General features: G+C 38.0%; 1 protein-coding gene across 32 annotated transcripts in view; it reads right to left on the minus strand.

The window, feature by feature from the left end:
- Positions 1-768: 768 nt before the first annotated feature.
- The window catches only part of ESRRG (estrogen related receptor gamma), a 665,923-nt gene continuing 650,946 nt past the window's right edge, over positions 769-15,745 (minus strand). For all 32 annotated transcript variants that reach the window (XM_055084019.1, XM_055084015.1, XM_028488318.2 and 29 more), the window contains one exon: positions 769-4,769. In XM_055084019.1, coding sequence (XP_054939994.1) covers positions 4,525-4,769 — 245 coding nt within the window. In that variant the 3' untranslated portion in view covers positions 769-4,524. The remainder of the gene's footprint in view (positions 4,770-15,745) is intronic.

The raw sequence follows: 15,745 nt of genomic DNA on the forward strand, positions 1-15,745 counted from the left end.
ATGACAGGACACTGTCCGGATAGGCAGAGAAGCCAAGAAAGCACATATTAGCACCTTGGTGATGGCTCCACGAGGGGCCCGTGGGAGAACAGCTGACCCTGAGCAGCGAGGGCCCTCACCTCTCCCGGCAAAAAAAAGCCAAGGGGAAGCCACTTGCTGTCAGCAGTGCCGTTTAACCCTCCCGAGTTCCAGGACAGCTCCCCGTCTCAGGCTCACCGATCTAGAAGCTCTGCTGCTGCCCTGTTCAGGAAATCCTGGTGGCCACTCCGCTCCGCGCTGCTCCGCGCTGCTCCGCGGACTCTGCAGCTCGGCTGGCTGCCACGCTCAGAGCCAGCGCCTGATTTAATTGTGGGTGGAGGGAAATAATAGGTATCTCTAGCAGATTTTAATAGGATCTTAAAATAGGGGGAAAGTTTTCTGTTATGACACTGACATAGAGGCGACAATTTGGAGTAATGCAGAATGATGTGGAGATGCTTTAAGATTAAATAAGAGCTATATAAAGGCTTGTCAGAATGAATTCTAATGTGCCTGAGACACTTTGCATACTCTTAAATATGCAAAATGTCTCTTGGCACCCTAGAATTCATTCTGACAAGCCTTTATATAGCTCTTCTTTAACCTCCCACTTTATTTTTAGGGAACAGGTACTCATATACGCTTTGAATGCAAGCAACAAAGGGCAGTGTTTATTGATTTGGTTCTTTAGTGGGGGAGGGAGCGTGAAAAAAGAAAACACCGTACAAAAAAGCAATCAAAAGTGGAAGCATGTTTAATATTGCTCTACCGTCATCCTGAAAGGCATAATAATTTGAGTTACACATCTGAACTGATTGGAGTTACAGAATCATATCTCCCTTTTGCATTTAACAATATATACAATATAAAATAAATACATTTACACAAATGGACATTTGCTGGAGCACACAGTATGGTACACATCACAAAAATATACAATTGATTGCTTTACAGATGTGAAGCCCATCTACAGCTATAGACAAGGTTTTATTATTATTATTCTTTTTACTACTGGCTATGATGCAACTCCTGGATTATTATAAGCAGTTAAAATTTTTTTTGTCCTTTTACGATCTTTGCACGTAAGACTGCCATAAAATGTTTTCCTAGGCAGGTAAACAGAGACGCTTAAATAATTAAAATACAATCACCAACACTCATTTTCTCTTCTATAAGAAAAATAGCAGTTTTAAATTTTTTATATCTTTTATGTTATCATTTAAATGCAAAATAGTGGAATAAATACAACAATCTGATCTGATTGAAACACAAGTGTAACTACAGGTAGTCACACAATCATATTGCTTTAAATAAGAACAAACCTAAAAGAAGCAAAATTACAATTAAAATCATACAGCTAAAACATACACCTTGATAACTTTCCAATACTTCACATTAAGTAAATGGTCTTGCTTGAAACTTGAAAAAACTTACCTCAAGTGAGGTTTAAGATGAAGCATTTACCCTAAAGCCCGTGCAGTTCTTTTAGATCTAAATTTTAGTTGTGTTTCCTATTTGTGAGATACTTATTCTCTTGCAATGCTGAGAGTCAATTAAACTGAAAACTAAAAATTGTTCTTCGCTCTTTTTACATCTCTCCATCTTGCGTTTTCAGTTGCTTGGCTTTTACTCCTTAAGCCCAAGTACTTTAATGTGATACAGTGAAAACAATGTATATATTGTATATATTTTATTTATATATATAGTGTGGTTGAATAGTAGTAACTTAAACCCTGCACAAACTGTCTGGAAAATAATCTTTTTTAAACACTTACATATATAAATAATCTTAGAGAATCAGCACCTTTTTTTTTTTTTCCCAGGAGTTGTATTTTCCGTTGTTATTTTTCAAGGGATGTGCCAATTTCTGAACTCCTATCACAGCTATAAATTTCAAGTTATTGACCATCTGAATGAATTGCTAATGATGATTTACCTAGAATCACACTACAGTCACTTCTCTACTGAGAAACCACAATCTACAATTATAGTCCCATATAGCTAATGATAGATACACAGTATTCCTAGCACTAGGTTGATGAAATATCAACCCAAGGTATTTTGTTTAAAGCACACAAAGTAGCAATAGTTTTGGAAACGTGTCCGCACCAAAAAGTTTCGCAACAACACAGAGCGAGTTTATAACAACATCTGAGAGATGATTGAGTGAAAGCCATATATACAGCATTTAAAAATTAGACTTATCTATATTCGTGAAATATTCAAAGTTTTATTTCTAAGCTATACATTGGTATTCTATAATAAACCATTAGAGAAATTATTCCTTGTTTTGAAAATATCATTATGATTTTGATGTGTATCTGTTCATAATGAATACTTGTTTGGAGTTTCGATCTCTTAATTATTATTAGGAAGAACCTTATTAATGGTAAGGAATAGAATATACTACTGTAGTCTCCTGAGGAATTGTACATCCAATATTGTCTCTAATTCTACCCTGTGTCTAAAAGCACACACCACAAGAATCCAAACACCACAAGAACAAGACAACAGTCTTTGAATGCAACATAAAATTCAGGAAAGCACAGCAAACATGAAACATTGAAAAGCTGAACTACATTTCTTTTGTTTGTTAGGATTACAATTTTAATTACATCTGTGTACATAGAATAAGACTGTTCACATAATACAGGGAGCAGCTACTAACACTGGTCCATTGGTATAGCATTTGATGGAGGTTACTGTTTATTGGTTATTCAGCGATTGTAGATTTTGGGGGTATCTAATTGATTTCTTCATTAGATTACACCTCTTAACAGTCTGGGACCTGACTGACTTTCTTGCTGTGACAATACTGGTTGAAAAGCACATAGATTGGCTTAGCTCTTGGTAAAAACTGCAGATTAATTTAAACAAACATTCCTAAATGAATCAACCCATAGAGATTAGGTTTTAGAATTTGGTCAGGCGTCTGCTGTCTTTGATGATTTTTTTTTTTTTTTTTTTTTTTTTTTTTCAAATTCTGGCATTTGCCTTATTGCCTCTTAGGTGAATACTGGCTCACAGCTCCTTCTGAGAAAAGGTCTGTAACTTTGCAAACAGGCAGTATCTCATTCCTAACCACCGTGGCAGCTAGAAATCCTATGGCAACTGGGCCTCCCAGGTAGAGAGGGGTGCTCCTGATCATTCTACGGATCTGTATTCCATGTGTAGTGCTTGTATATGTGACTACTCAGAGTCACTGCAGGTGTAATCTAATCCTTTGTGTCAGTGAACATTTAGGTAAACTGGAGCTCATGTTAAGAAACTGATGTTTGGGACCAGACTGGCACACAACATAAATTGCATCCGTGATAATATGCACCTTCCCTTCAACTATTGCTTGAGTAAGTTAAATTCCCATATTAATAAATGGCTGAAAAGTGGTAAAGCTGGTACAAAAAAATCTCCATTTGTAAGAAGAAATGAAACATTTTTTAAAAATCTTCCTTCAGGATTCATTTGTCCTTCATTATTGTTCATAATTGTTCAAAGCCAGCACAAAATTGCAGTATTCTTATTTCTCTTTAGTATTGCATGAATGAATAAAGCTTAAACTATTCCCTGAAAAAGTTACATAGTCGCTAAACTAACAAATACCTGGAAGACTTGAAAAAAGAATTAAGGAATCAAATGGCTGTAACTGATCTAGATGGAAAAGCAATGATAAGAAGCAGCCGATGCAACGTTGCTTAAGTCGTCTAATTAGAGGCTGCTCGCGTGGAATCTAATACTGCACTCAGTCAATTTGTGTATGTTGCACTGCACTCTTAGGTACGGCGGTTCTCTCTCTTTGATTCCTTAGTCATTGGGGATGTTATGGTTCACAAGAAGTTCACTGGTATCCATATTATGGATCTCCATCCTTTGGCAGGGCTGGCTTCCATCACTCTCCAATTAGAGACTTCTTTTAAAAGTTCAGCAGCAGAAGGAAGGAAGGAAGGAATGAAGTAAGGAGGAAGGGAGGGAGGAAAAGAAAACGAAAGGAAAGGCAGCAACATTTTCTTATAACCAGAGCTATTAAAATTTAAAAGAAAGGGGAAGAATGAGAAAAGAGGGAGGAAAGTAGAAGAAGAAAGGAAGGAGGGTGGGAGGGAAGGAAGGAAGAAAGGAAGGAAGGAAGGAAGGAAGGAAGGAAGGAAGGAAGGAAGGAAGGAAGGAAGGAAAGAAGAAAGGAAGGAAGGAAGGAAAGAAGAAAGGAAAGGAGAGAGTGGGGAACCAGCAATGAAGGAAGCAAGAAACGAAGGAGAAAGAGAATAGGGAGGGAGAAAAAAAAAATAAAGAGCAAAAGAAACGGAGAAAAGATGAGATTAAGGTAGAAAAAAACTCATCAGGAGGATACAGAGGAATCTGAAAGCTGCTTCATAGTCTTGCTGCTAAATTATCAGTGCAGTCTTACTTGATTTTTGATGTTGTTAACTAAACTCTAAGTTTTTTTGACATCACTCTTGGGTTTATTTTTCCCTTTTTCGGCGTGCAGGATAGGATGCCTGGGGAAGCTTTTAGTCAGACCTTGGCCTCCAGCATTTCCAAAAAAAGTTTGTGCATGGGGACTTTGCCTTCCAGCTTGATGTTGTAGAAATGCTGCACGGCCTTGGTAGAGGTCTGCCTCAGGAGCGGCAGCGTCATCAGCATCTTGCCGGCCCTGCGAGGGTCTTCCATGTGCTGGCCGGCCTCATAATCCTGCAAGGCCTCATGTAAGACATCCTGAAGCTTCTGAACAGCTTCGACATCTTCTATGTGCATGGAGTCTGTACAAGGCCAAAAAGATAAACAATATTAACAATAATAAAAAATATGGTGATTCTTCGAGTTATGAAACTTAAATCTTATTACTGGACTTCTTCTCTACGCTGTGATTTGTTCAGAGACTCTCACATTTCCAAAATCTCCATTGTATTTTTCTAAATTTCACTGCAGTAGATAATTTATAATACTGGCTTAGAACACATGGGAATTACTACAAAAAGCCTTTACTTAAAACATGTGGGTTTCTTTCCTCCTGAGACTGAGCAAGTGAACACTTCAACAGATAACAGTCTTGGCTATTTTATTCATTATGTCGTTCGTGTATTTATTCATTCATTCAATTATAAAAGGCCATCTGTTAAAAAATTATTCTACGTAACGTTGTATAAAATTCAGACCTTGTGCTCAAAAAGCCCACATGTCCCAAAAGGGGAAAAAAAAAAAAGTTGATAACCCAAATTTTAAGAACTCCATGTAAACACACCGAATCTAACACTATGCTCAGCTGTAGACTGTACAGAAATCACAATACATTGCTCATCTTTTTAGGATTTTTAGTGTACTCTTAACAGTTCATTAAAACATCCTGACATAGCCTGCTTCTCTGCAGACTTTAGATTAATGAATTCTGAAATACTTTTCACAATTGTGAAGGTGAACTTCGCCCTTAAGTGACTAATTTAAAAATCTAATTCAGTCAAGTAAGGAAAGGGTTAACAGGGCTGCCACAATTATTCTTGCGAGAAATGTGAGATGTGGGGAAAAAATAAAAGTTACAGTTCCAGCTCTAAAACAGACACTTAATTATATACAAGTTTGAATCATTTAGCACGTTTTATTGATTCTGATGACAGTTTATCTGTTAATTACACATAACGGCGTCTTTGGGGGATTCTTCATGTTTAATAATTCTAGTTCTCTGAGAACGCAGAGCTCTGAGATACATGTACCTAGCCTAATCTTTCCTATCATTCAAATATCAGATCACATGCCCAAAAAGAGAGAGGAAATGTAATTTAAAATAAAGTAGCTAAACATATGATAAAAAAAAATTACGGCAAGGTACTTAAAAGATCAACGGCTACAACCAGTAAAGGTTTTTAAAACTTCTTCGTATTTTCTTTACTGCTTTGTTTTTTTACATTGTCATTTTAAAATCGTTTCATCACATCATTGGCGAATTGACCACCATTTACATGAGGTGGTTAAAAACACATTTCTTTAAAAGACTTTTGAATATTCTGGAATATAGTTGCTTATAAGGGTTTACTGCTCAAGACTCGATTCCTGCCTGGTGGAGCCCAAAGAAGGAATTCTTCTAGGTGGGAAACGTTGACAGTGGTGTCCTGGAGTGGAACTCCAGACATTCTCCAACATGAACCCTGGCCTTTCCGATGGACTGTTTCTACCTAGGCTTTCCTGCAATCTGGTTCCATTCAGCATAGCAATTCCATCCACTTCCTGTGTGTCTTCTCTTGGAAACAAGCACATGGAATTTCCAAAGCTGTCTAAGGGGGCGGTAATGAAAGTGACAAAAAAACAGTCATGGAGGTGACAACAACACGCTCTGATATTTTTTATTTCTATGTTTGCACTTAAATACTGTCAGGGGAAAATGGTGGACATGGACACACACTAACGGTGAGTGCTTAGATACACAGAAGATTGACCTTGGTACATAAGGGAACCGGTAGGAAGTGGACTCACCCAATCTATCTGGGGACTAAACGTTAACACTCTAAGTGAAAACAGTGGGGAAGAAATGGATGAGGAAAAAAGGAACTGCATTCTTTACAGACAAAATTTAAACAAAATAGCGGTTTTCCAAACAGATTGATTTTTTAAAAAGCAGAATAAATATACTGATTAAAAAAAGCAGAATAGGGACTTCCCTGGCCATCCAGCGGTTAAGACTCTGTGCTTCCACTGCAGGAGGTACGGGTTTGATCCCTGGTCAGGGAACTAAGACCCCGCATGCTGTGCAGTGTGGCCAAAAAATTTAAAAAAATAAATAAAGAAAAAAAGAAAAAATATTTTTTTAAACCAGAATAAATATAATAAATATACCATTTCTTAAGTACCTGTTTTGGGTGAGTCCTCTGAGAAGCACTTTATGAACATTGCCTCATTCATCTCCCAACAGCCCCGCAAGGCAGGTGGTTGCTAGTTAAGCGTCAGAGTAGGCTTCAACTCTGGTGTCTTTGAATCAAAGTGTGCTGCCAGAATTTATAACACTGGACATGGCATTTCCATTTTTTTTTTTAAAGAGCTGAAATCATCCTCTCAAGCTCATCTCATTCAACTTTGCATCTTCAGCAAGAATCTTTTCTACAACATTTCTAATAAAGACATTGCCAGTTACATGGAGAGCATTCTACTTAACGAGGGACACAACTAATTGTTAGAAGTGTCTTCTTCATATTTTCCCAAATCTGCCTCTAACTTCCATCCTTTGGTCCTGGTTCTAACTACTGAAACAATACAGGATAAATTTCCTTCTTTGACGTGGCAGATCTTTAAATGCTTGAAGTACGGTCACCTCAGCCCCGACTCCAAGTCTTGCCTTCCCCACTGCTGCTGCCTGGCGGGAGATATATTATAGGATGTCACAGGAAATGAGGCGAGAACAAATAGCAGAGAGATATGCTCACAAACAGCAATTAAGACTTCAAACTATTCTTTAAAGGCGGTGATTTAGCTTGAGAGATTTAAAAATGATTTAATCAAATTACTATGATAATTTAACTTCCCATTTACAGAAAAGATTCTAACTCATTTTAGCTTTACCCATTCTCGGAGCTTCTAATACTTTAAGTGCAAACTCACTAAATCTGAACTATTTAATTAGACCATGATTCAGCTGGCAGACTGCTGAAGAAAATATTAATCTCCATTAAGGATCCTAGTTCAAGTTTTGGCTCTGTGGCTTTAATCTCTGTTTTGTTCTTCGGGCTAAATTTATACATTTATGCAAAGCTCAATAGAACTGGCATTACTTTATATAATTATTTAACTCTAGTTGTTGGTACTGGGTTTCGGGTTTATTTTAACTTTATGTTTTAAAGGAAATTTTCCCAGTATTTGTGCTAATGGGAACCAGCTAAACTTAATAATGGAAATCACAGGTTTATGAACTAACCAGACAGTGCAAAGCTGAACATTAAAAACACCGAGTGAGTTGTTAAAAAAAAAACCAAAAACTAGGATTTCTGGGTCCAAGCCCAGACCTATTAAATCAGAAAATTGGAGCTGGATGCAGGACATCAGTATTTTTTAAAATCTAGGTGATCCTATGGCCAAGCCAGGGTTGAGAATCACTAAACTAGACAATGAGACAAACAAATGCTGTTCTAAAATGATCAAGATTCCAAAAGATTACCAAAGTTCCAATGATACGTATAGTGTCACCCATATATTAAGTTTCAACATCTAATAATAAAATAGAACCCTTTTGTTAAATTCCAATATTTTCCTCCATGAAGTACGACCCTAAAGGGACATGTCTAGCTCAGATCATTTACTCTGGGAAGACAGCTAAATATCCTTATACCAATAGCCGCAAAATTCAGTGAGACTTAGAGCCGATGCAAAAGAAGCTTTTGTTTTTACTTCTTACCTGGAATAAGGCACTGCCCTTCTCTATGGTAAAATTATCGATTACTGTGGCATTAGGTAAAGCTACTCCAGAATGCCCACGCTCTGTTTAGGAACTGTCTTCAGGACTTGTATCTTGGCACTATTTTCTCAATGATACCAAATCTTATTTTGAGGACGGAATTGAATATTAGACATAAATAAAGCATATTCAGAGTCAAATCTGGTACATATTATAAACCAACCCTCAGAGTAACCTTTTCTGTGGAACACAGATGTTGATTTTCTTTAGCGTCAGTAAGCTGCCTACATGAAGAGGGGCAGTAACGATACAGCCGACGTGACTCTAATCACCAAAGGAATGAAACACAATACGATGAAAAAGACAGAGAAGTGAGCAAAAGTCTACTTTCTAAAAGATGATTTGCGTCTCCACATTTTTATATACAGTTATAAGGAGTCTAAAAAAGTGATCTTCTCAGTTACAATCAGATGAGATACTGAAGAAGCCTGGTTGACTGCCATGGCACGTTGGCTCTTGATTAACATAGATAGTCAAAGTTTTCAAAAAGGTGCCAATCATAAAGTTTTGATTAAAAATCAGTAAACTGTATTCCAGGAGGATGGCAGTGGTGGCAGCAAAAACTTTTAACCTCTCCAAATCTGCACATAAAAGAACAGAGCAACTAGATGGCAAAATTAAAAATCCATAGAAAACACTTACCAAAAAACCAAGTAACAAGATATCCCCCAAAGACACACACACACACACATACACACACACACACACACACACAATCAGGATTATAGTGTGTGTGTCTGCGTTCCTAGCTCTGTTCCACTGAAGGGGTTCAGGAAGCATGGCCAACCCAGGAATGCAGTAATCGGTACCAGTAGCACCCAAGTTCTAATCAGATTCCAGGCCCCAATCCGGAAATATTTAGGATGAATATGAACACCTTGTCAGAATAAATAGGAAGGAGAGTATCTACACCTATTACATCGTTCAAAAAGATTCCAGACGCTGACCTGAAGAGGTTCCCGCTGACCCAAATGGGACAATTTAAACTTTAAAAAGAATTACAATTACAATCGATTGAAATCTATTGATTATGTTTAAATACATGTCTTTATAATGACATTACGAAAAGATAGGGTGCCGATTCCTTATCTTGAAAACTGGTGAATAAACAGAAATAATCAAGCATTTATCCCACATTTGCCATTCAGTCTGTATCACCGGTAACCAAACAAGAGAGGAGAGAAAGCGTCTCTGTGTATAAGTATCCCAACTACTGAATGAAAAAAGAAAGGTTAAAATTACAAATCACCACGGATTTGAGGAATGAGCACCAATGGCTGCGAACATCACAAAAAGTGAGACAACCAGACATTATATGTCCCTCAAAGAACAGCACCCCACCTGTAGGTCTAGAAACTGAATCTGATCAAGCCCTTTGGATCCAGTTGCTGGTCTGCACAAGACGCAAAGGGCAGAGAAACATGATGAGCTGCCCCTGGAGGACATAAACTGCAAAGTCCAGACCCTGGGGAACTGTGCAGGGCAAATGCCCTGGCTTTTGCAATAGATAAACTATAAGAACACAAAAACTTAAAGTGGAACTTTTAGATTAAAGGAGAATTTAAAAATCCATAAGGAGAGGGCTTCCCTGGTGGCACAGTGGTTGCGCGTCCGCCTGCCGATGCAGGGGAGCCGGGTTCGCGCCGCGGTCCGGGAGGATCCCACGTGCCGCGGAGCGGCTGGGCCCGTGAGCCATGGCCGCTGGGCCTGCGCGTCCGGAGCCTGTGCTCCGCAACGGGAGAGGCCGCAGCGGAGGGGGGCCCGCATACCACAAAAAAAAAAAAAAAAAAAAAAAAAAAAAAAAAATCCATAAGGAGAAAACAATGTTTTTTAAAGGGCAAGATTAAACTATCGTGTCTGGGGATACACATTTAGTAACAACACCATTATCAAACATACGGAAGTGATGACCATAAAAGTCAGGACAGGAGAGGGGTTACTCTCGTGAGAAGGGAAGGGCGAGCGACTGGGACAGATGCAAAGTTATATTTCTTGACCTTGCGTATATATTCATTGTGGTAGGCAGCAAAACGGTCCCAAAGATATCTGGATAGTCCAACCCTGCAACCTAAATGTTACCTTGTATGGCAAAACAGACTTTGCAGCTGTGATTTAGGATCTTGATATGGGAACAGTATCCTAGATTATCCAGGTGGGCCTTCAGTGAAATCAAAAGTGTCCTTATAAGAGGGAGGAAAAGGAAGAAGAAGGCAGTATCGCCAATGAAGCAAAATGGTACAGGCCTGGCTCTGAAGATGCAGGAAGGTGCCATGAGCCAAGGAATGCAAGGAACACCACAGGAGAAGCTGGAAAAGGCCAGGTATCAGATTCTCCCCTAGAGCCTCCAGAGGGAGAGTGGCCCTGTCCACACCTTGTCATTAACCTGGTGAAACGGATCATGGACCACTGACCTCCTGAACTGTAGGAGAATAAATAAGCGTGGTTTAGAGCCCCCAAGATGTGGTGATTTGTTAGAGGAACTAATACACTTATTAAGTCACTCATTTCATTTTGTATGTGTGTGTGTTTTAATCTGTGTTTTTATAAAAATGGTGAGAGAGCTCGAGAGAGAGGTAGTGAGAAACTTGATGAAAAGGTCCCTTCTAGAAAGTAGTGAGTTGAGCAGAATTCCTATCAAGGCTATAGAAACACTTGTCAGAAACACCAAGGAAGCTGTTCATATATCAAGTAGGGTGTTGGATCATAAAACCTTTCAGGTCTTTTCTAACCCAGAGAAGTTATAATTCTAATATTAGAAATAGACATAATAATTCTGATTTTGTGCCTAACCATGATGAGATAAACAGGACTTCTGATTTTACAGCTTTCCATTGAGACACACATTTTTTGTTTTTTTTTGGAGGCCTGTTTTCCTCATTTCTCTCTCTGGCTATCAAGTCTGCTTTCTATTACATTTACATCAATCACACAAATCACTCTCCTACTGTATTTATATAAGATGTTGAACCACAGAAAACCCTTGTGGCCCATAGTTTCTTTCCTCCAGGCTTCCCTCTCGAATCCCAAATTATTGTTGTTCTGTTTACCTCACATAATTTCCCTGCTAGGTCTCTTCTATTACGCTGCAAGTACTCAAGGCCTTCCCTCTCCCTCCAGTATCTTACACTTTTCTAGAACTTTCTAACTCCTGTTACTAGACGTGATAAAGACAATGACACCCAAGAAGTGAATCATGATACCAGCTTGGGTGGTAAATATTTCAACCTTTCACAACATCCTAAATGCTCTGCACTATGCCAATGACCTTTTATAACAGATTGCTCATTATCTTAAGACCTATACATGAAATGGTGCTATATTATGTCACCTCCTAGAAATAAAGCAACTATAGGGCTTCCCTGGTGGCGCAGTGGTTGGGAGTCCGCCTGCCGATGCAGGGGACACGGGTTCGTGCCCCGGTCCGGGAAGATCCCACATGCCGCGGAGCGGCTGGGCCCGTGAGCCATGGCCGCTGAGCCTGTGCGTCCCCTGTGCTCCGCAGCGGGAGAGGCCACAACAGTGAGAGGCCCGCGTACCGCAAAAAAAAAAAAAAAAAAAAAGCAACTATAGAGGATTTTATGTGCTTATAATGCAGGATGAAAGCACAGAGATACTTGTAGCAAATATTTCCCGTGTTATATAAAGGCATAGTGATCATTGAGCATGCTAAGAAACGTTCAGGAACCAGCCTTATTTTCTACATAAAATTTTGAAATATCACAGTGTGCATGGACTGTAACGGTTGCATTAAATTAAAAAACAATCCACTCCCCAGATATATCATCTAAAATAAAATTAAAATAATTCAAGCAGTGATGACTGATTTGAGCAAAAACCAAAGAGAAGCAGACTAGGAGATGGAAAGGCATAATTCTGATTTCTTATTTATCTTACAGAATAAGATACTGGTTTGGGTAAAAGTTAAGAATAAATTTCTACCTGCCACAAAGGACCTATCCATATTCATTTCTTACAAAATGCTATAATCTGGTAAACATTTTGTTTTCGATTCTTTTTGTCACTTTCCTGAGTGGTTTTATACCACTATAGCTCCAGGAAGACAGCAAGATAAAGGAACTGGGGACAAAATTCTAAACTAAACTTAAAATACTAATTTAGGGTGGCAGATGTGAAACTGCACTGGCTAACATCTTATTCATTGACCCTTTTAAAGACATGGTATACACGTTATTTGTGAAATAGAAATATTAACAGCTTATTGATAGCAAGGGACTGAGGGTCCAACCCTCTGCCTCAAAGCAGCCCCACATCTTTATCAGCTCACTTCCATTACCTGTAAAATGATACTGGATATGTCTACCCAAACAGGCATGCTGTGGAAATCAAAAGAGATTCCCCAGCAGAGGCTAAAAACGAAAACAGAAATGTCTACAGAAAGATTCTAAAAAAGGATAATCTCTTGACCAATAGCTAAAACCATCTCCTGAGTATCAAATCAGCAAACTCAAAATTTCAGTAAAATTGTTTGAGGGCCCAGTAGATACTAAAGAACTGAAGAGGTGTTTTTACTTTTATACTAGTTGTTTAGCTCCGTGAAGATGTTAATACTTCTATATTACCAATATAGCACAAACACACACACCACACACAAAATATACGACCAAGCCACACGCAAAATATAAGACCAAACTCACCACCCTCTCTTAAAAGTAACTGAGATTAAAATTTTAGGCCAGTTAGGAGATGTTAGATGTTATTGAATTCATCTGCCTCATTTTACAGAGAAGAAAACAGTTACGTGGATAAACCATGCATTCTCAAAGGAGGTGACATTTGGAATTGGAGAGTAGAAAAAACCCTCTCTTTTTAGGTAAAATTCACATATACGCAGTACATAAACAGATGCACTGTATATCTGTGATATTCATACTTCATTGGGGACCTATTAGGAAAAACATATTGAAAAAGCCTACCCTAAGAGGAGAGAGAATGAAATAAGATGGAGAAACACTAGTCCAAACTTGTATGAGGGTCCAAATATGCTGATGAAATACGGCCCCCATTCCATTCCCCGACAGAAATCATAGACTTCTTAATCCCTTGAAATTACACCACATTCTGCACGTATACCATTTGTCCCTGAGAACAAAGTACTGTCATGAGATGAGGATAATGACTGATGATTTAAAATTGATGACCAAAATATGATTTGCAGCTTTGTATCAATAGATGCTGTTACTCCAGAGGTACTATGCGGAAGTAAAAAGAAAACTCAAATACGTAGATTCTATTTATTCTCACATGGGCTGGGCTCACAGGGCTCTAGGTTGGGGCTGGGTCTGGGGTGGCAGCAGCCGGGTTGTGAGGGGCAGCTATGGAGTTGAAGGTCTTGTGACTTAAGCCAAAGAGAATGATCGGACTAAAAGCAATTCTTAATCTTAAACTGCTTTTAATCTTCCACTATGTAAAGGTGAGTATATAACCTTGGGGCCAGTGATAATAGTTTCAAACAAATTTTAGACATAAGAATCAATAGAACCAATTGAGAGAACAGAATCATGTGCTATAATCTTACCCAAAATGCTGGCAGTAATATTTCACTATATTTTCCCATAAAGACATAAAATTAATTCTAGAATCATAGAATTCCCCAAATGGAAAGAATTCTAGAGATTAGTCTAAACCTCTTGGTGTACGTGTGGGAAAGCCGGGGCCTTACAATGACAATGTTAAAATTGTGACCTAGATTTTCCTCTTTAAATTCAATCCCACAGAGATGTATTGGGGATGCAGTATTTCTCAAAAGGCTGTTGGCACTCCAAAACAGAGAATATGTAGTTTAAGTGAGTCAGTTAGTTTCTTACCTTCAAAAATCAGTGGAACAATTATTTAGGGTTTTCAAAGATCTGAATGTGATAATTACAGTATTAGCTCATGATATATTGGTTTTTTTGGCTATGTACCTGAAGATAGGGAATACACTTCCAATGGCTTTCTGCTGTTATAAATATTCCTGAATTCATATGTGACAGAAACACAGCTACAAAAAATATGACAGCCATTATCGGGAAGCCAATTCCCTGTTTGCCAAGCATAAGCACAACATTTATAATTATTGAATAAAGACAGATGTTTAAAATAAGCTGAAATTTAGATTAATGAGACAATGGTTGTTTACACCTACAGCCATACGGGGAACGCTGAGGTACTTATATAAATCACACTAAAGTAGATTTTTTTTTTCTCCGCCAAAAGTCTCTTATGTTAGTCTAAAATTTCTAAATACTAAAAGAAAATCTACAAGCTTTTTGGTATGTTTATGAAAAGTATTAAAATATTTTCATATTGTTGTGTTTGAGCAGCTTAAGAAACACAGGTTCCCAGCAAGATTGAATCTGCAACTTTACTGCTGTCCTCCAAATAACGGTAAAAAAATGGAATAAAATAGCATCATATTGACAGTCTCAAACAAAATGCCTTTCTGAGTGGTTTATCCCAAGGTAAAATGGTAAGGCTTGCAGGTTGGCTGGATGAGAGAAAGGCCATATTTATACAGCACAGGAGAGGTGGCACAATTTAGACATTAAAATAGTCCCTATAGGACTTAGTCATTACTCCTTTATTATGGACTCTGATTCAATTAATTTTCCTTGGTATTGAGACGCTGAAAAAATGTTAGAATTACTTACAGGAGAATTTTGTGAGGTGGAGAAATTTTTAAGAAAAAAAGAAATGCTACAGAATACTATGCTAGAAAAAAGAGAGGGTTTGTTTGACTATTTCTGGCTGTTAATACAAGAAAAATAAACTGACTAGTTCTTTAAACTTTTTAATCACCAGTCATTGCTTGAAAGTAGGTCACCTCCTCTGCCTCACAGCAGAGAATGAATACAAATATCTATATATCAAAACATTAATGATTATACTTCTAAACAGCAGCAACAGAAATGCTGCTACTAATTAATTCAGGTAAACTAAATAATAATCCATAGCCATAAACTATACATCTAACATCCAAAAGTATAGAATTTTAGCAATTTTGAGGATAAAGTTTTAGCATTGCTCAGCATTCATGATTAGCTAATAATTCACAAAAAGCAATTTGAGACACGAAAGATATAAAACACACTGGCTTCATTTTAAAAATAATTAACCAAGTAAATGTTTTACGTTAGAATCACTATATGATCTCCAAATAAAAATTCTTCCCAAACCATCACTGCAAAATCTTTCATCTAATTATGAGAGGTGATCTAATGGGAAGTCCACGCAAGCTAATAAATTCTCAGAAAATTTCTATCCCATCTCCCACCTTGGTCTTCCAGAGAGCAGGGCACGGGG

This window comes from Physeter macrocephalus, chromosome 4 (assembly GCF_002837175.3).
Source record: "Physeter macrocephalus isolate SW-GA chromosome 4, ASM283717v5, whole genome shotgun sequence".
Taxonomy (NCBI): domain Eukaryota; kingdom Metazoa; phylum Chordata; class Mammalia; order Artiodactyla; family Physeteridae; genus Physeter; species Physeter macrocephalus.